Source organism: Ostrea edulis, chromosome 8 (genome assembly GCF_947568905.1).
Source record: "Ostrea edulis chromosome 8, xbOstEdul1.1, whole genome shotgun sequence".
In the NCBI taxonomy this organism is placed as follows: Eukaryota; Metazoa; Mollusca; class Bivalvia; order Ostreida; family Ostreidae; genus Ostrea; species Ostrea edulis.
In genome coordinates, this window is record NC_079171.1 from 40,598,912 (window position 1) to 40,619,780 (window position 20,869).

The 20,869-nt window shown below is 34.8% G+C and overlaps 1 protein-coding gene and 1 pseudogene across 1 annotated transcript; one reads left to right on the forward strand and one right to left on the reverse strand.

Moving 5' to 3' along the window:
- The first annotated feature begins 735 nt into the window (after nt 1–735).
- Nucleotides 736–14,029, forward strand: LOC130049695 (multiple epidermal growth factor-like domains protein 10). The gene is made up of 6 exons (XM_056147617.1): nt 736–854; nt 4,945–5,090; nt 6,660–6,791; nt 7,048–7,185; nt 10,035–10,167; nt 10,250–14,029. The coding sequence occupies exons 1-6, from the start codon at nt 736–738 to the stop codon at nt 10,398–10,400; spliced, it is 819 nt and encodes a 272-aa protein (XP_056003592.1). The 3' UTR covers nt 10,401–14,029.
- A 5,255-nt stretch (nt 14,030–19,284) lies between these two features.
- Nucleotides 19,285–20,869, reverse strand: LOC125663220 (ATP-dependent helicase wrn-1-like; annotated as a pseudogene).

The window sequence follows — 20,869 nt, forward strand, 5'->3', positions numbered from 1 at the left end:
TTGTGATTTTGTTTTGGTGTATAAATATCCTACAACATATTATACAATAAACTACATGTACTGCATATTTAACTAATATCTGGTGTATTATACCGTTCCAAAATACATTTAGATCACTAGCGCTTTCTGGATTTTAACATCCACCTCAGGTGATTCCATTATCACCTGCATATGGTGTTTATATATCTCAACTGATTCGATATGCAAGATCTTGTTCTGGATATAGTCAGTTTTTAAATCGAGGTAAGCTACTGACAAACAAGTTGATGGTACAGGGATTTCAACAATCTAGATTGAAGTCAGCATTTGGCAAATTCTATGGTCGTTATAACGATCTAGTTCGTCAATACAACCTCGCATTGGGTCAAATGCTATCTGACGTGTTTCATACCGATTGTTAAGCCGTTCTTGGCACACTGATTTTGACTGCGGATAACTCCGTTTACCTGATCAGGATATAGGGCTCACGGCGGGTGTGACCGGTCAACAAGGGCTGCTTACTCCTCCTAGGCACCAGGGCCGGGATTCATAAAAATATTTAAGGTTTACACTTAAAAGTCTACTTAAGTACTAAGTGAGTACTTAGTTAAGTAAAACTACTTAAGCATAATTCATAAACACACTAAGTGCTATACTTAACTAAGTAAGACACGCGACACTTAAATATATCTTAAGTGCTGAAAGGGGGGGGAACCGTGTTTAAAAATAGATTTCGGTACAGACGATAGAAGCAAAATGGCGGATCAAATAACAGACGAAAAGAGAGGAAAGAAGAGAAAGGCAAACTGGACGCAGGACGAATGTCTGATGCTGGTGACTATGGTAAATGAGAAGAAGAACATCCTGAGGTCAAAGTTAGGTCCCAGCTTAACTTCAAGAATGAAGAAGGAAGCATGGGAAGAGTTGACATGATTTCTTAAAGATCCCGCTCGAATTTCATTACCAATAATGTTTTCAACGAATTGGATTCCATTCATATCTAATCTGAAACGTTTGATCAATTCTGCATTTGAATATTCCCTTAAACAATCTTTCCTCTCTTTAAAATTTCTCCTGTTCACCGCCATTTTCTCTTTCAGATAAAAAAATCTTAAGTATTTCTAATCTATTTAAGCCACCTTCCTAGGACACTTAACTTAAAGTCAATACTTATGTGCTAAATATGTTTATGAATTACACTTAAGTATTTCACATACACTTAAGTGGTAGTTTGAGATTTTAAGTGTAAATTCTCAGATTTAAGTATTTTTTAACACTTAAGTATCTGCTAAAAACTTTTATGAATCCCGGCCCTGATCCCACCTCTGGTGTGTCCAGGGGTCCGTGTTTGCCCAACTATCTATTTTGTATTGCTTGTAGGAGTTATGAGATTGGTCACTGTTCGTTATCTTCACCTCGCATATAGTTTGTAAAAAGAATTAAGTATCTAAATAAAAGTCAAGAAACAAAACTTTGATAACATTTCACTGTTAGCGTTTTCGGTTTTAATCCCTCTTCAGACAGTTATGGAATGAAATACAATTGCTAAGTAACGTCAACATATCACGTCGTTCGTAACTGTCCTTTGTGATGTCACGATATATTGCATAATACACACAATATTAGACAACACTTTGAAATCAATTACAGAGTTCGGTTAGATGTAGTTTCAATTTTAAATAGTTATTTTTATCAAGTTTTAGATTAAACAATTTCATAAAATAGCCCCCCCCCCCCCCCACCTTTTAACTCTGGAAATTACGCAGTCATTATATATTTTATAAAAAGGAAATATGTTGAAATTCCCACGTCCAAAATTGACAAAATGTGGAACATGGTGAAATTCTGATACTTGGATCGCGAATTTGCTGCTTGTGTAGTTTTCATTACAGGTAGGGCAGGTCATGCAATATATTAGGTTTTAAGATTTGCATGTCATGTTAGAATTTGATGTTAATTGTTGACCACATTTAAGAATGTTTTTCTCTGCCTTCCTCCAGATGATTACATGTACCACAACGGGAAACTGAACATTTTTGCACGGATTTGGAATTTTGTAAATCCAGCGTGCGTTAGAATTCACGTCAAATTAGGAGCCTGTCGTCTTCTGTTTTTATTTGCGATTTTTTTATCAGGTTTTTGAGATTTTGGGACTGTTCTAATATAGGAAAAAATCTTCTAGCTGCTTCAAAAATATGTGGTTGCGTGGGTTATGCGTACTTGCACAAGGACTATCGTTTTTAGCATCGCTTTCTTCGTGTCGGGAGTTCCTTAAGATAGATATTGGTGTACTCCGTACTTTGATGCCTCCGCTATAAATGATTTTTTCCCGGATACTGTATCCGTATGTAAAGCCATGCTTTATGGAATGTTACATTTAATATGGGAGTGGTGACATGGACGGAAATCCAAATATTGATGTGAACATGTTTCTGTGCAAAACAGATCCGTGATTATATTGCTTTTATCCTCAATGACTCGGGGATCCAAAAATGGCAGTCCTTTATCACTCATATCCATAGTAAATTGAATCCATCGATGTAATTGATTTATTTCAGCAAGGCATTTTTCTAAATAAGCTGCAGTTTTATTTCAAAAGATAAAAATATCATCAATGTATCTTTTGCAATTATGACGAATATATTGTGCAAAATTTTCATTAAAAAATCTCAGGAAGATTATTCTGTAATCCATAGCTAAGGTTGTATATGTGGGAGCCACTTTTGTCCCCATAGGTGTACCTTTTTATTTGAAGATAGAATTGCTCATCAAATTGAAATTAGTTATTTTCTAAAACTATTTGAAGAGCTTTAAGTATAAAATATTTAGAAAATATTTCGCTAATTTCTGTTGGATATTCTCAATCCAAAATTGCACAGCTTCTAGTCCCAAGTCATATGGTATGTTGGTATCAAGACTGATGTCATCAAAACTAACCAGAAGTATGTTTTCCTGTACTTTTTATGGAATGCAATTGAGAAAATCCAAATCATCACGGATAGAACTAGGTACCTTTTTGTATAATGGTTTAAGAATTAAATCAAGTAGATTAATCAATATTTGAGTGTTTGAGGAAGGTCCTGCAACGATAGGGTGGACTTCTAAATTCGAGGGTTTGGAAATTTTTATGCACGGACTTTGGTTCTCTTGTATATAATCCTGAATTTCCTAAGATTTATGGATTTTTGGTTTTCCCTTTAAAATCAGCTAGATAGTCCATTTCATTTTTTTTTTTTGGAGTTATCAGCAAATTTTTGTGTTAATTTTTGGATTTTAAGGTTTTTATAAAATTTATCATCTTGATGTTGGATCATTACCCTTTCCTTTTACTGGTCTCTATCCACAATGATTATGGCACTTCCTTTATTTGCTTCTTTTATTATGGCGCATGAATCCCCACTGTAGTTCTTGAAAGATCCATGTTCTCCTCTTGAAATGTTTGATTTCACATTAGATCTTGTCAATTTGGAATCTGCTGAATTATTAAGACAGGCAATGCATTTCTCTAAGTGTTTTTATCTGTTCAAAGGAGGTCAGAATAGTTTTGCTTTAATTTTTCACCAGCGATTCGTCTTCATTTGTTTCAGTTTGAAAAAAAAATCTCCAAGACGTAACTTACGAAATAATTCGTCTGTGTCTTTCTTATGGTCAACATTATCTGCTTTAGATGTTGGTGTAAACGTTGATTTTCCTACTATAATATTGATCTCTTTATTGGTTAAGTCTCTCTTTGGAAGATTGAATATCTTAGGTCCTGACAGTTTTGAATCATCGCATTCTAGTTCTGGTTGGGCATCTTTCCTCTTTTTTTCTGTGCCCATGCTTATCCTAAAATGATCCCGATTGCTGCCTTATTGATAGTGGTTGGGTTGATGATTGTAGTTTAGCTCGGTATTTCTCATTGAATTACCATTTGGTTTCTATGTTTGTGTAAAACCTCTCACTTTCGTTTGGTAGAATCTTGATCTTTCTGGATGTTGTCTTGGCGGTCTCTTGTAGGTATTTTTCTGAGTTCCTCTCTTCACCATATCTGCATATGAAGGACTTGGTTTTCTATGCTTACTTTTAGGTCTTGGTCTGGAATTGCTTTTGAATGGTTGATTTTGATTTCGAGTGTTTCTGGTTAAGTTATTCGCGATTATCTTGGGTTTGGTTTGTTCTGTACTGTAGGTAGTCTCATAGTTTAATAACCAAACTTACTTAAATTATGTTGTGCGATCTTTCCTCTTACCTAGCTATACCTTGTTTCCAGAGATCAAGAAACTTCTGGATTCTTCCATTCCAGTCTCTGTTGATCAATGCTCTATTTTCAAGATCACACTTTTCATAACTGCCTTTAAACTTTGACACTCGTAGATGAAGAAGTGTGATTTCGGTCTCATATTTTTGTAATGCCAAATGAATTCTGATTTTGGTCTCCTTACTTGCTTCTGATTTCTGATTCAATATTCTTCACCCTGAATTCACATGGGAAGATGACATGTTCATATATGTCGCCTAATTTTCATTCTTAAGAGCGTTGCAGTGAGCTTTCGTTTAAGCGTTCAAACCACAAACCTTTCATCTGGCTTCTTGTCTTGCATGTTTCTTTTCCATACTTTAACAATTTCTTGTGCGTTGGTGCGGTATTTCTGGCTGTTAGATCCACCCAGATAATCTTTCTCCTACCGTCGTACGTTTAATTTGTTATTGCTTGGTTTGAAAAGATTGAAAAAAAAACATCGCAGTTGATATGGCGTCGCAATGCCTTGTTTACATTGATTGTATTGTTTCCCGGGTTAAATGAATAGGCGGAGTATATGTCAAAAGTTGTTTCAACGACCATACCGTCAAATATATTAAAAATTAAATTGGGTGTCATATCGGTTTGTTGTCTTGAATAATACTCTTCATCTACATAACGGAATTAGACAATAATGCCCGATGTTGTGTTGGTACTGAGTAGACTTCAGTATAATTGTTCCTATTTATAGAATGTGAGGTTAGCCTATATGGTGACAATTGCAGTAAGTCATGTGGACATTGTTTACGTCCGGAACAGTGTGACAACATCAACGGAACGTGCAAAAATGGATGCAAGAGTGGTTTTCAAGGAACGTTCTGTAATGAAAGTGAATAAATTGTTTTCCAGGTCTCGGGTACAATTGTTGTAATTCCTAGTCAGAACGCACGCATAGCGAACGGTGAGCGTACGATGAATGCACGCAGAACAAACGCTGAACGTAATTTAGTGAACGGTGAACGCAAAATGGTCCATTCATTCGGAATGTTGCGGATTTTCCTTGAATTGTATTTATCTTATAATCAAGTCGGGAATATGTACATATATACGAAAACATCTGATTGTTCATTCTTGTGCAAGTGCTGGATGTATATTTATCATGAAATGATCGTACACGTAAATTCCACATCGATGCTCGCAGCAATCACGCACAGACAATTGCTAGAGTATTGCATGAACAGATACATGTATGTATGGAAAGTAGAAAAAATTATTCTATAATATTTAGAATTCTTGACGTTTTAATAAATCATGAATATTGGTGTATCATCTCGGTATACTACACGTATTACATTTTTACTTAAGATACATATTATAGGACCATGAGAGCGGAACTCTCCCTATAAGTAACACGTATATACATGTTTAAAAGGAAAATATAGAAAAGTAGTGAAAAATTAAACCATACCTATGGAACTTGAAACATTTTGTCCCAATGGCGTCGATTCGAATACTATCACGTGAACATGTATTTCTCCATTTTGAATTTTGTGTACCCAAGTTCACGTTACTCTGAAATGTTACATAAAATCCATAAAAGCATGTAAATCTAATTTCTTAGTCATATATAATCACTCCTCGGTTTTAAACGCGAATTGTACAACGTTTGCTATTTTTGTTTATTTGCTAAACACCGACGCTGAGTATGACGTCACACTGCACTGTTTACATCAGTTGCATAACGTTTCCCGCGTTCAATGAGTAGGCGGATCAAAAATGTCTAAAGTTGGAATACTTTGATTGAGCTTTGTCCTCACACGTTAGGTGCTAATATTTCGGGATATTTTTTGTCCTGTTATGGATCTAGATACTAATGTCAATATTTTTTGCTTCGCCCTCAAACACGGTCACGGCGTAAGACATGTTATTTAATGTCTTAATACATGAACATATACAATGTATGTGAAATAAAGATAGTCTAACAATTAGCACCGTTGCGACAGAATTTACAGGTAGACATGCATAACTTCAAAATTTAGGAACGCGGTCTCTTGGATTACATGCAATAAAAAATACCATCCCCGGAAGGAGTTAAGATACACGTATTAAAGAAACAGGTAGGGATAGTAAAGTTACATCGTAGTGACACTTGAACACGTCTAAAAAGTATAAAAAGGTTTATCTCCACGTATAGTTTGCGTAATTCACGTTATTGCAAAAGCATGTAGGCCTATAGTATATCGACCAGAGGAAATAATCCCAGAATTAATGTACGTACAAAATAGCGTGACCATGAAATGCTACATTTCATGTATATAAAACCTGTTCATGAATTTTGACCTACTGCTTTTTACGATATTTGCTTTATTTGCCACACATATGTTTACTTATGTATTCATTTTGTTTTCATATATTTGCCCACTTTATCTTAAATCCAAATTGATTTTGTTTCCGACAGCTTGCATGATGGGAACTTTTGGCAAACATTGCAGAGAACTTTGCAACGTGAATTGTAAAGGATGTGACACAATTACAGGGATATGTGACTCAGGTTGTTACACAGGCTGGAAAGGATCACATTGCAGTGAAGGTAACCAGTGATCGCAGCACTTTTTTTCCCAAATCATGAATAAACATTTACGACACATTCCGAGAACTTGTATTACACAGACATCGTAGTAAATTATCATTTATAAATAATACAAGATATTCGGTTGATATTATACTTTATATAACGTTTGTCAAACTAAATTAAGTTATACCCCAACGAAATATTTGTAACTAATAAACAGCGCTTTATTTATGCCAAAGCAATACATCGAATTTAGTTTAGCCTCTGTTCACAGAATGTGACAGTGGAAGATTTGGTGCTGCCTGCGGACTGAAATGTGGGAATTGTCTGGATGGTATTCAGTGTGATCATGTCAATGGGTCTTGTTTCAGTGGTTGTAACGAAGGCTTCAGGGGACCCCTGTGCAAAGAAGGTAATACAGAAACGGCCAAATGCGAGATATGTTCGGGGTAAATAGCCCTATTGCACGTACGAGATCGTCATGTTGTTACAGCTAATTATATATGGATGTCAAAGGTCAATCGGGGAGAGCCGTGTTAACGTAAACAGCAGTGGATGCCTGCGTTATTCTTGAAGACGTACACCGCGGATGTTTTTGATTGGCATTTTTTAATTTTGGTATATAATATATAGATATATCTTTAAACAAAATGGATACTGGATATCTATGGAGCGCCAAATTAACAAAAACTCAAATAATTGAAGATATCTTCAATTATTTGAAGATATCATCAATTCATTTGATGCACACAACAATTCAATTAAAGATCTCTTCAAATAATTAATGATATCTTCAATTCTGAATTATTGACCGCATTAATTGAATTGACGATATCATTAATTCTTCAGGTGAATTGATGCGCGCTTTAATTGAATTGTAATGATATATTCAAATGAATTAATAATATCAACAATTGAATTGACGCGCGCTACAATTCAATTGAAGAAAGCAATAATTGATATAATTCGCGCATTAAATCAATTGATAAGAGCAAGGATTGAATTGATGCGCGCATTAATTCATTTGATGAGAACAATAATTGAGTTAATACGTGCAATAATTCAATTATTGCTCTCTTCAATTGAATTAATGATATATTTAATTCATTTGAAGAGAGCAATAATTCTTTTAGAGAGAGCAACAATATAATTAAATATATCTTCAATTCAACATATCCACAATTGAATTAATGATATCTTAAATTGAATTCTTGCTCTGATTAAAAGAATTGATGCGCGCATTAATTCATTATACAAAAGTATTGTAAATGATTTAAAGGTATCTTCAATTGAATTAAAGAGATCATCAAATTATTTATTCCGAGCACTAAATTAATTATTGCAAGCAATATTTCTACTAAACTGATGCTTTCATCCAATGAATTAAAGAGAGCAATAATTGAATTAATGCACGCATCAAATGTATTATTGCTCTCATTATTTGAATTAATTCGCGCATCAATTGAATTGAAGAGAGCAATAATTGAGTTAATGCGCGCATTAAATCAATTATTGCTCTCATTAATTCAACTGATGCGCGCATTAATTCAATTGATGAGAGCAATAATTGTATTGAAGCGCGCATTAATTCATTTTATGAGAGCAATAATTGATTTAATGCGCGCATTAACTCAATTAAAGAGAGCAATAATTGAATTGATGATATTTTCAAATAATTGAAGATATCTTCAATTATTTGAGTTTATGTTAATTTGGCGCTCCATACACCTCGAAGTTAGATTCCTACATTTTTTTTTTTACTTGAGAGTTGGTGATGTTGTATATTGCCTGATCCTTTTCTAATTTTTGATAAGTGGGGGACGAAAAACAAGGAACGATTCCTTGACCACCAGATTTTATAACTGGTGTACCTTAACCCCATGCCTGTTAGGAGGGGTCAACAAGGTGGCATGAAGAAGTGTGAAATCTTAGAATAATGTACTAAAACCGTTGTCTGCCATTACGCAATCAAATGGCTCTAAAAGATCCATAAATCCAGAATGTAAGGTATATTTTTGTCACTGGTCCTTCCACCACATCATTATTTTTCAATTTATTGTCACCATTATTACATCCACTGACACAGTGTCCCCCGGGCATATTTGTGAAATAATTTATTTCTAAATGTGTTGATAAAAATTACCAACTTGCACACAAAACCAAACAATAGAAAATGAAAGGAATGGAAAAAGTAAGAACTGTCAAAATGTATGCGTTTCTTACTATAATGAGATCTAACATTATATTTTGCAAGCAAATGATAAGAATCAGTGATGACGATCTGAAATTCTTACCTTAAAGTACTTCTTATCAGAATTATTGCTCTCTGATAATAAAAGGATCCCCCCTTCCATTTTTTTCATCAGATAGCTATACTGTACAGTACAGAGTGGTGACAATGTGAATATTTCTTTATTTCTTCGCTATATACTCTCTATTTTATTGAAATCCCAACTTTTTTCAAAAACGTTTAGTGATGTCACTTCTAGACCAATATTGAATTGAGGATTTTTTTATTGACTTGCAGAATTCCTTGCACTTTCTTGTCATAATATTGAAATAATTTTCAGACCATCCGTCCCAAGAAATGACATTTAAAACACAAGTATAAAATTTCAGAACTCGTCACTGCTATATATCCTTAGTAAGCTGAGAGCCGAAAAGTGTCATGCTAAATCAAATTTAAACTCATTTCTGAAATGGATAGGTGAAAAATTAAGTGCAAGAAATTCTGGATCCATTTGAAAATTTCCTCAAAATTGAACCAACATTGAACCAAAAGTGACACCAGATTAAATTATATAAAAAGGGATATGGATTAAATATATAATGGAAAAAAATAAAAACAAATATTCACTTTTGTCACCACTCCAAAGTATATAAAACGTACTGGACTCCTTGTTGGTTGACCCCCCCCCTGTTCTCCACAGAACAAGTGTAGAGAACAACAATTCTGAAATATGGTTACCAATTTAATTAAAGATACTCAGTGTCCTATTCAGAATTAAAACAAGATATATATATATATATATATATATATATATATATATATATATATATATATATTCACGGTGAAACACGGTGTGATGAGCAACGAGATATCACGACAATGTTAGTGTGGAAAGATATAAAAAATAATTTTGACTGTAACTTAATGAAATTCTGTTCTGATCGCTATTTGTCATACTTATACCTTACCAATACTGATCGTTTAAACTTTGTATGCAAATTATGTGTAACTGCATACATCCTTCATTGCAGTGGATAATCAAGTACAGGAAGAGGAAACTGGAAATAACTGGGAAACCATGTTTTACGGAGTCCTTGGTGCCTTCTGTGTTATACTTGTTCTAGTTGGTGTACTAGTTTTTGCTCTTTACACAATCTGGAAACGGTAGGTCGCTTTTTCAGAGATGTTAGATATGATTTAAGAAGAAGCCGACTTTTGTTCAAGTATGACATGATATAATTTTCAGACACAGAAACATCATTAAGAAATACCGAGCGAGTGACTCCAGTCCCAAGAAAGAGAAGGTGACAGAAGACCATGGCAATGAGAATGTCAACAGTGAATACCAAGAATTGGGAGAACTTAGTCCGTCGTCGCCCTATGACTCCATTCATTAAAAGAAATTTGCTTTTCATTTCACAGAGAACCCATTTTGTTTTCATTAATAAGCGTTTTTGGATTTTCAACAGAACATCAAAATTATTAAAACAAAAACACAAGAAACGGGCACTACATTTATTGAATTTGTTTCTCACATAAAAGTGATTCTGTAGAAATCAGATGGCAAAACTATATTTCCACGATAAATAACGTTTTACCAAAAGTTCTTGTATCTCGATATCCTGAATGATTTGTATTACATACATATACAAATTTAAGATAGATTAATCCTATATATTTAATCTCAAAGAAAACCTTTTTTTTGTGCAGAATGCCATCTACTTATCACTGAATATCTTTCATAATCAAATAGTATACTTGTGTAGAGATAAAAGTGAACTATCCCGATTTAAAACGAATAGATAATAACTGTTGATATTGTGTGCACTATATAACGAATATATGATAAATCTGGATATTGTGTGCAATATTGGGGAATACAAATAATGGGGTCAAGGGGTGATGTGCATAAATTATTCCGGAAATATCAAACCATTGTTCTACCAATTACATTTCCCACAAAGGGAAAATTCTATATTTATTCACTGTATCTTGGGCTGAACTTGTCACCCAAAGTGAAAAGTCAGTTATTGTGGGTGTATTACGATTGGAAATACAAGGAAACAGCTGTAAGAGGCAATTCGTCAAGTGGCGCCTAAACAGAACGTTGTGACATCATCGGTTGCCATGCACAATATTTTTTATGTGTACAGCCCGTGGATTTTTATGGCAGATAGCAGGAGTTGTTAGCTCCAGATAGAGAACATTTTACTAGTAATAATATTTGTACCAAAACCCGGTTTTTTCTATGGAGAAAAATTCTAAATTGGTTAGTGTTAATTTTGAATGATATTATTGTGATGTTTAGCAATGAATGCAGTGACAGTACATTAGGTTGATACTTATGTATTTGATGTATGTGTATTCATCAATTTCGGTATAAATACATCATTTAAGCATACATATACATGCATTTATAGTTACACTCTTTATAAAAAAAAAAACGTTATTGATAAAGTTAGGTGTAGGTTTTCTTCATAGATGCAATTGTTTTATTATTATATAATCACGGAAGATAACTCAATCTACACCATGTACGTATTTGTATCTGGTTGAAAGAGTTACACCTCGTTGCACATGTGTGTCAGTGCTTAGGTATTGTTCAGTTATGTACATGCAACTACAGTCGATAGTACATGTAATTACAGTCGTTAATGAATTCTATTGATGCAATCTAAACAATTTTATTGTACATGTACCGCATCATCAATAACATTGCTAGTATGTATTATCATGTCTGATTGCAGTAACTTGTGTTTACAATGCTATTCTTTTACATTTGTAACGGTAAATCGTGTTCAATGTTGTCATCGTGTTCATGGACATCGTCATTACGAATAAAATTATACGCATTTAGAAAAAGAAATGGTCTCATTTCTGGTCAGTGCAACATCATAAATTCATTATTAACAATGGGTGAAGTGAAACAGCAATTACAGTCGGACCCTTTTCCGTGGTCAATTAAAGCAGTTTTACTTTGCAAAATTAAAAGGTTTATACATAATCGTCACGGAGGATGCTTTCTAAAAACATTTTTATAGTTCCCTTTGTTTTTCTTCACGAAGAATGTCGATATACCCATTAGTCTTTAAACCCCACAACAAGCAGTTTTCGTCACTATACTCCTTCATGAATAATAATTAAAAAAAAGTGATCAAGTCTTAACACAAAGGACAACGATATGAATATATCTCGTGCTTTCCAAGTTTGCAAATTACGTGCCATTATTTAATTGTGTTAGAATCTTGATATTCTTGTTAATTGGAAGATATGCATGATTTTCATTGAATACATATGCACGTATGCTACGTAGATGATAGATTTAATATTATCATCATTATTATTTTCATCATTATTATTATTCTTATTATAATTATTATTATTATTGGAGTCACTCGGCTCAAAGTGGTGTGGAGCTTAACACTTCGTTACAAACAGATGGAATGTTCAGCGCTAGCAACAAATAGTTCGTAAAGCATTTACGTATTACACGTTTAAATTCACAATTTCTGTAAAATTCACTTTTCTACCGTCGGTCAATTGAGTATGTAAATAACAATAATAATAATAATAATAATAAACATATCCTTTATTGAAACAGGATAGCACAATTATTTTAAAAACTAGTTTACATTGTGGTGCTGAAAAGGTATGTTGTATACATACATGTACGCTATTTACATTTTTAAAACTGAAAATAATAAAAAACAAATCTATATGGTTTTAATTCCCCGTATGAAAAACATCTAAGATAAGCGGATTTAAAACTCTCCAATGTTGGGTAATATTTTAAAAATCCTGGCATATTATTCCATAACTGTGACCCGTATAGAGATATACATTTGTGCGTAAGTTTATGACTTTTGAGTGTACTTCTCTATTTCTTTTTTTTATTTTGGGGCAATTCTTAATTTGCATAAAATCAACTGCCATCAGTATTTTAAGTACTTTGATTATTATATTATTATAATTGTTATGATAATGATAATCACGCGCAATTGATGATTTAGAATATCTTTACGGAAGAATGAATTTTACTACATCACAACAAACTGCGATTTTCTATTTGTTATCAAAATGGTATTTCTTTTAGGTTACCTCAATCACTCTGGTGATATATTACCGTTGGTCTTCGTCCGTCGCAATGTATTATACAGTGCATCATCCGTACACAAGTTTACATTATTAACTTCTTCATGAGAACTACAATGCCAATTTTATCATTTTCGGTGCGAGAAGTATATAGAAGAGCCCTTGATAAAACTTGTGAAATTCATGACCCCTGGGTAAAGGGTTCAGGACCTAGGGCAGGGTAAATATGACCATTTCGTGAACATGTATGAAATTTTAGAAGATATTCTCTACTCTCATATATATTGGGGAAAAAAACTAAATCAATGATCAGGGTGTCCATGAAGCTCAGTACTGAAATGGTTCCCGTATTGGGGATTGAGGCCCTAGGGCTTGACCAATATGGCCATCTAGTGAACATATATTAAATGTTAGAAAATATATATGTCTATTTCTGTATATATTTGAGAAAAACTAAATGCATGATCAAAATGTCCATCAAGCTCTCTACAAAATAATGTGAAACCCGTGATTCAGGGGTTGAATGTGAAACTCGTGAGTCAGGGGTTGGGGCCCTTGGATGAAGACCAAGATGATCACATAATGATAATGTAATCTATCTTTAAAAGATTTTCTCTATTCCAAAATACATTTGAGAAAAAAATAAATAAATGCATGATTATAGTGTCCATATAACTCTAACTGAATTGTGAAATTCCTGGGTCAGGGGTTCAGACCCTAACGCAAGGCCAAGGTGGCCATATAGTGCAAACGAATCGAATCTCAAAATATATTCTTCTCTAGTCCCATATGTAAATGTACTTGAGAATAACTAAATGCATGGCTATGATGTCTATAAAGCTTTCTACGGATATTGGAAAAGTCATGGTTCTTGAGTAAGAAGTTCAGAGCCTTGGGCAGGACCTATATGACAACATAATAAATGTATACAAATCTTGTGTTCTCTTTTTTCATTGTACAGTTATGGGAGAAACTTTATACATGATTATGATGAAATTCATTGCCCATTGGTCAGGTGTTAGGCTTTCAGGGGAGGGCGGTTTCAAAATGATTTATAGGATTAAAAATTCCATTTTTACTTCTTCTGTAATAGGAATTGTATGCATATTTTGAAAGATTATAAACATGTAAACAGACTCTATATTGAGGCTTCAATGCTAATGTGAGACTCTTTTTTCGGACTATGATACTCAGGTGATCGATAAGACCCGATGGTCTTTTGTCTCACATTGCTCATTATTAGAAACCGCCTATAAACCAGGCGTATTATGTCACAACGGTGCTTGCACGTCCGTCCATACGTTGGGGGTTTTCTGTTTTAATTTTCATTCATCTGCCATATCAAGCTGGAACTTACCATGCGACTTCTCTGTTGGTCACTCTGGGTCATGTTAATCCTTTTCGAACTCTCTTATAGCGGTGTTTCCGCTATATTTGGAGATTATTACGATATGGAGGGTACATAATGTGTTCGTCTAACCCCTCCAACAAGTTACAAGTGAGAACCTTGTGCATGTGACAATGATTTGATTTTTATACCCCGTCATTAGACCGGACGTACTATGTTATAGCGTTGCCCTTGTGTCCGTCTATCTGTCTGTCCGTCCGTCCGTCCGAGGTCGTGTTTTGTGACTTTTTCCTGTAACAGATACATGTACGACTTTGAAAATTTGTCACAATTTCTATCTTAAGAAGTGAGTTTGCATTTCAGCTGGATTGGTCCTTCCTATAATAAGTCAAACAGTTTTCCGAAATTGTTTTCTTTACAAATACAGACGTTTGCCTGAAATTTATACATAAGCTTCCTCTCAAAACAATAAAAAATTAGTTTGCATTCCAGCTGAATTACTCCGTCCGTCCTTGACCTACATCAGACCTAAATGTAAGTCAACAGTTTTCCGGGTTTTTTTCACGATGGGTAAATATTTTGCCATGAAATTTAGTCACAGGCTTCCTCCTGGACGAATACAAGTTAAGTTTTCATTTCAGCTGGGTTGGTATATCATTGACCTACTTTCGGGCTAAGAATAGGCCAAAGAGTTTTCCGGTTCTCTTACATTATGGATACATAGTACCCTTAAATTTAGTCACAAACTTCCTCTTGGAGGAATACAAGTTCAGTTAGCATTTCAGCTGGATCGGTCCGTCCTTAAACTACTTTTAGGGCCTCCGTGGCCGAGTGGTCACCTCTGGTCGGCGCGGGTTCGAATCCCGCTCGCACCGGTAAGTGAGAAAGTTCCAAATTTACTTTCGGAAGGTCGGTTGTCTTTTCTCAGGTACATTATCTGGGTTCTCTCTTCCACCAATAGAAACTGGGCGCCACCAGATAGCTGAAAAACTGTTGAGTGTGGCGGAAAAAAGCAAAACAATCAATCAATCAATTGACCTACTTTTGGGCTAAAAATAGGTCAATTAGTTTTCCAGTTTTTAAATTACGAATTCAGACATTGCTCTGCGATTTAGTCACGGGTTCCTCTTGGAGGAATACAAGTTAACTTTGCATTTTAGTGGGATTGGTACTTTCTTGACCTATGTTTTGGCTAAAACTGGGTCAAACAATTTTGGGGTTTTTGTCAATTACGGATATAGGTATTGTCCTGGTATTATGTCAAAGGCTTTCTCTTGGAGGATTAAAAGTTCATCTTGCATTTCAGCTGAATTGGTCTATCCCTGACCTTCGTTTGAGCTAAAATAGGTCAACCAGTTGTCCATACTTTTTTTCTTTATGTATATTGTCCTGCTATTTAATCAAAGACTTTCTCTCGGAGGAATAGTAATGCAGTTAACATTTCAGCTGGATTTTTGCATTATGACCTACTTTAAGGATATAATTGGTTGAAAAGTTGTTCCAGTTGTTCTTTTTTTTAGGTATGACCACAGGTATTGCTCTGAATTTTTGTCACAGCCCCCATCCCTTTAAGAGAAATGCAGTTCACATTTCAAACATTTAAACTTAACTGGTGTACCTTGACCTACATTAGGGCTAAAGGTAGAAAGATCAAATGATCTCCTGGACTTTCTATCATCATTTATAGATATTGCACCGACATTTTGTCAGAAACTTTTCCTCATAGAAATACATAATTCGTACACATGTCAGATGGATTGGTGCACGATGATCCACTTTATTAAGATTTTGTGTTGTATGAATTCAGAGTGCATAATCTGCTTCCAGTTTGAATTTCACGACGGGTGTATATTGTACCGCTTTTTGAATTTCACTATCCGACTGGTGTATATTGTACCGCCTTTTGAATTTCACTATCTGACGGGTGTATTTGTACCACTTGTTGAATTTCACTATCCGACGGGTGTATATTGTACCGCTTGTTGAATTGCACTATCCGACATGTGTATATTGTTCCGCTTCCTGTTTGAATATCACTATCCGACGAGTGTATATTATACCGCTTCCTGTTTGAATTTCTCTATCCGACGGGTGTATATTGTACCGCTTCTTGTTTGAATTTCACTCTCCAACGGGTGTACATTGTACCGCTTTTTGATTTTCACTATCCGACGGGTATATATTGTACCGCTTGTTGAATTTCACTATCCGACGGGTGTATAGTGTACCGCTTGTTGAATTTCACTATCCGACGGGTGTATAGTGTACCGCTTGTTGCATTTCACTATCTAACGGGTGTATAGTGTACCGCTTTCTGTTTGAATTTCTCTATCCGACGGGTGTATAATGTACCGCTTCCTGTTTGAATTTCACTATCCGACGGGTGTATGTTGCACCGCTCTTTGATTTTCACTATCCGACGTGTGTATATTGTACCGCTTGTTGAATTTTACTTTCCCACTGGTGTTTATTGTACCGCTTGTTGAATTTCACTATCCGTCGGCTGTATATTGTACCCCTTGTTGAATTTCACTATCCGACGGGTGTATATTGTTCCGCTTCCTGTTTGAATTTCACTATCCGACGGGTGTATATTGTACCGCTTGTTGAATTTCACTATCCAGCGAGTGTATATAATACCGCTTCCTGTTTGAATTTCACTTTCCGACGGGTGTATATCGTACCGCTCCCTGTTTGAATTTCACTATCCGACAGGTGTATATTGTAACGCTTCATGTTTGAATTTCACTATCCGACGGGTGTATATTGTACCACTTTCATACTCTAGTTCATGTTGTGTTAGAAAATTACACGTTGTTGTTTAACAATTTTGCGAAAATATTATAAAGTTTTGTCCTTTTAATTCCTTCTAACTACTTTCAAATTTCCAAAAGAGGCCATCTATGAACAACTTGACGATATGCTATTTGCAAGGATTTTGATTATCAAAATTTTTCTACTTTTCTTTGAATATTGAAGTATTTACACATTGATGAATTTTGTACGATTGTTCGTATACTCGAGCCGAATGTTAAACAATATACGACCAACCAATATTCCTATGTTTGAAAACAAAGAATACCACAGCTTGTCGATGGCTGATACTACCTTAAGTAAAGTTCTATAACTGTTGGTATTGTTTCCATGTTTACTAACCAATGTCACAAAACAAAGACATTATAATAAACATATCTTATATAACCTTCTTACGTAATTTCTAGGGGTAAAGCTTTTTAATAAAATATATTGCATTTTCAACATATGATCAATTATGCCCCACCCTAGGATCTGAACTCAAAGTCCAGATTTTCTTTTGCATTCTCAAAACATGCACCACAATGCATGTAGCCAATATATCCCATTTTTGACACCGAAACCATGGATTCATGGATCTCACAATTTAGATAGAGGTTTTATTGTCCAAAATCATGAAAATAGTTTGTCTTCTTGATGTCAAAAGTAACAAAGATTACAGTTTTATTATATAGCCAACGTGGCACAACCTTAGGTCTGAACCAAGGCCTTCATCGACAGGTCATGAGTTTCGGCTTTGGTAAAAGGCTCAATGGTCAACATAAGCATGCAAACAGTTTGCCTCCTTCATGTCCAAAACCAAAGAGGAATATCTACGGTATAATGCATTTTGAATATACATATATGTTCAGCTTAGCCCTATCCCTGGACATGAACCATGAACATGTTTATTTATTCGCTCATTGCTTATCATAGGCAGACCAATTGTTTGCCCTCTTGATGTCAAGAAGTAAAGATGATTACATTGACTTATATGGTTTTGGTTATAAGTTTGTTTGCGATAACAGAAAGCCAAAAACATGTTCAAAATCCCACGCTCAACCTATACTAACCACTGAGGAATCTTTAGACAATTTGGGATGACTGAGTCCAGCATGGTAGTCCAGCTTATTGATTCCATCAGGTGTAAATTTATGAAAAGTTCAGACTGTATGCACTATTTAGAACCCATGTGGGTTTCTTTCAATTTAAGGTGTTACCTATGGGACTGGCAAAATCACCAGGTACATTTCAGATAGTTGTAGATGTTGTATTGTGTGGGCTTTCAAGTAAATCATGTCTCGTATACCCGGATGATATAATTGTGTTCTCAAGAACATCTGATGAGCACTTAGTACACCTTCAAGATTTTGAAAGGTTAGCGACTGCTGACCTAAGACTTATCGAGTTTGTGTGATATGGTTTAACTATTTGGGTCACATTGATAGTGATTATGGTGTTAATTAGTCCAGACCCAGAGAAGGTCAAAGTGGTTCAAGAATGAACTATTTCTTACAACCGTAAAAATTGCCATCCTGAGTAATTACAAGATAAGTTACAGTGAAATTGCTTCACCATTGTATTAATTGACGAAAAAAGGTTGTCAGCTGTCACATGCCTGGTTCCCTGGTTTACGCATTTCAATCATTAATACAGAAAATCATCATAGTAGATGTTTCGCTCATTGCGGTGGTGGATGTTGCTCGGACACATTATGTTAACAGCATCATAGATATATAGGGATATAAATATGCGTTCATTCCTCCGTTTACAATAACAAAGTCACTATATGAATTCGCCATGCTGCAGAAGAGTTTAGGCCCAGTTGCACACGGTATTTCAAATGAAACAACTGAACGGTATGCTTAATGTTTATGTTGATTAATTGATGAAAGTGTAACCTGTTTACAAGATAGACTGTGTATACAAATTATGATGCGGTTTTTTTTAACATTGTTACTGTCATGGTGTCATTACAATGGTGGATGCAGGATTCCCAAAAAAGGAGGGGGTTATTTAAAGTCAAGTATTAGCCTGAATATTGTGTTTTAAAATAATGGATGGACAAAATTTAAACAGTCGCTGCCATTACAACCACATTTCATATCACATATGTCACAACATAAATGCCTCACTTTCATGTCTGAAGTAACAAGGCCATGGCAACTGCTCCATCACGTCCTGCTTTACCAATCTGCTGTACGAATCTATACATATCGGTAGGAGGTCCATAGTTTACAACATATTTAAAAAATTTAAAATTGACTCCCATCCCAGCTGCAATTGTCGCAACTAAAACTGAAATGTTTCCACCATCTTTTATTTTTTCCTTCACAGTGTCTGGGAATTGCGAATGGCATATACATTGTCTCAACATGTCTAATAAGATGGCCAAATTTCATCCCAAAAGTAGAAAATACTTCACTGCCTGTTTTAATTGATATGTAGAATATCAAATATCGTTCACAAAGTTCTCTTTTAATCAAATAAATCAGAAAGTAGAAAATGTCGCACAATGATACAATACTCTTGAATTTATGAATAAATATTTTAATATTCTTTCTATCTGGGTTTTCATTGCCAATTATCATACAAAACTTGTTTCTGTATTTCCTTCCGTGCTGATTTATTAGCTGTTACAGTTATCAACAGGACATACCATTCTATGAGGGGTCTAATTTCAGCAACCTTGCTGGACCATACACGGAGAAGCTCCATCTCCGTTTCACTTTCACCCCTCAATATTACCACATATTCACATTGACAATTAAGTTTGGTGCAGGACAAGTAAAACCATTGGCAACTCAACCCTCACCAAATCGCCCCACCTAAAAGCCAACTGGATTTCCAATTGTTAAGGCATCCCTTTACCAAAAGTGACAACTTTTTTTGAGATATTTATGCTATCAATTTATCAAATGAAAAACAAAAATGGTTAAGGTCAAGACTGAACCTTTGCTGGAGTGAATTTTTCTGATTGTGTGGGTTCAATACACAGTGTGTGTTCATTTGGAGTTGTAAAATAGTTTGCAGTTTTTGAGTTTGTGAATGATATAATACTTATGTATGTGTTTGCTTCATCATAAGCATAAGGAGAAAGATCTGTGTGGGATTAAGCGAGTTGAAATGGAATACGAGTTGATAATAATTAAGATGTGCAATTCCATATGTAGACACCTAAGGGGATTTTAATTTTGGCTGTTTAAGGAATGCGAATTGGCAGAAAGTAGATGTGAGTTGCCTTTGTGACAATTTATCTGTAAACATATACTCTGAAAACATAATAACTTATTAAATAAAGTTAGGGATTGTTATTGTACAGTACTGTAACGTAGAAATGATACAAGTCTTCACGGTTATTTTTAAATATAATATCATATATCTTTAACATGAAAAGTAAAGTTTTTTTCCGTACCAATGCAGCACGGTATGGGCCTAATCAACAACAAACAGCTTGAAATGGTTACTGTTGGTCAGCATGTTCCTCCATTTATCCACTGTCAAAATGGATTAGGGTGAAGCAAACAGGAATTGAAAACGACCATTTATAATGTCACAGTCCTCGCTTTAATATCTGCCAATATACTTGGCAGTAAAGTTACACGATTTCAAATAATCACATTGTTATCTCAT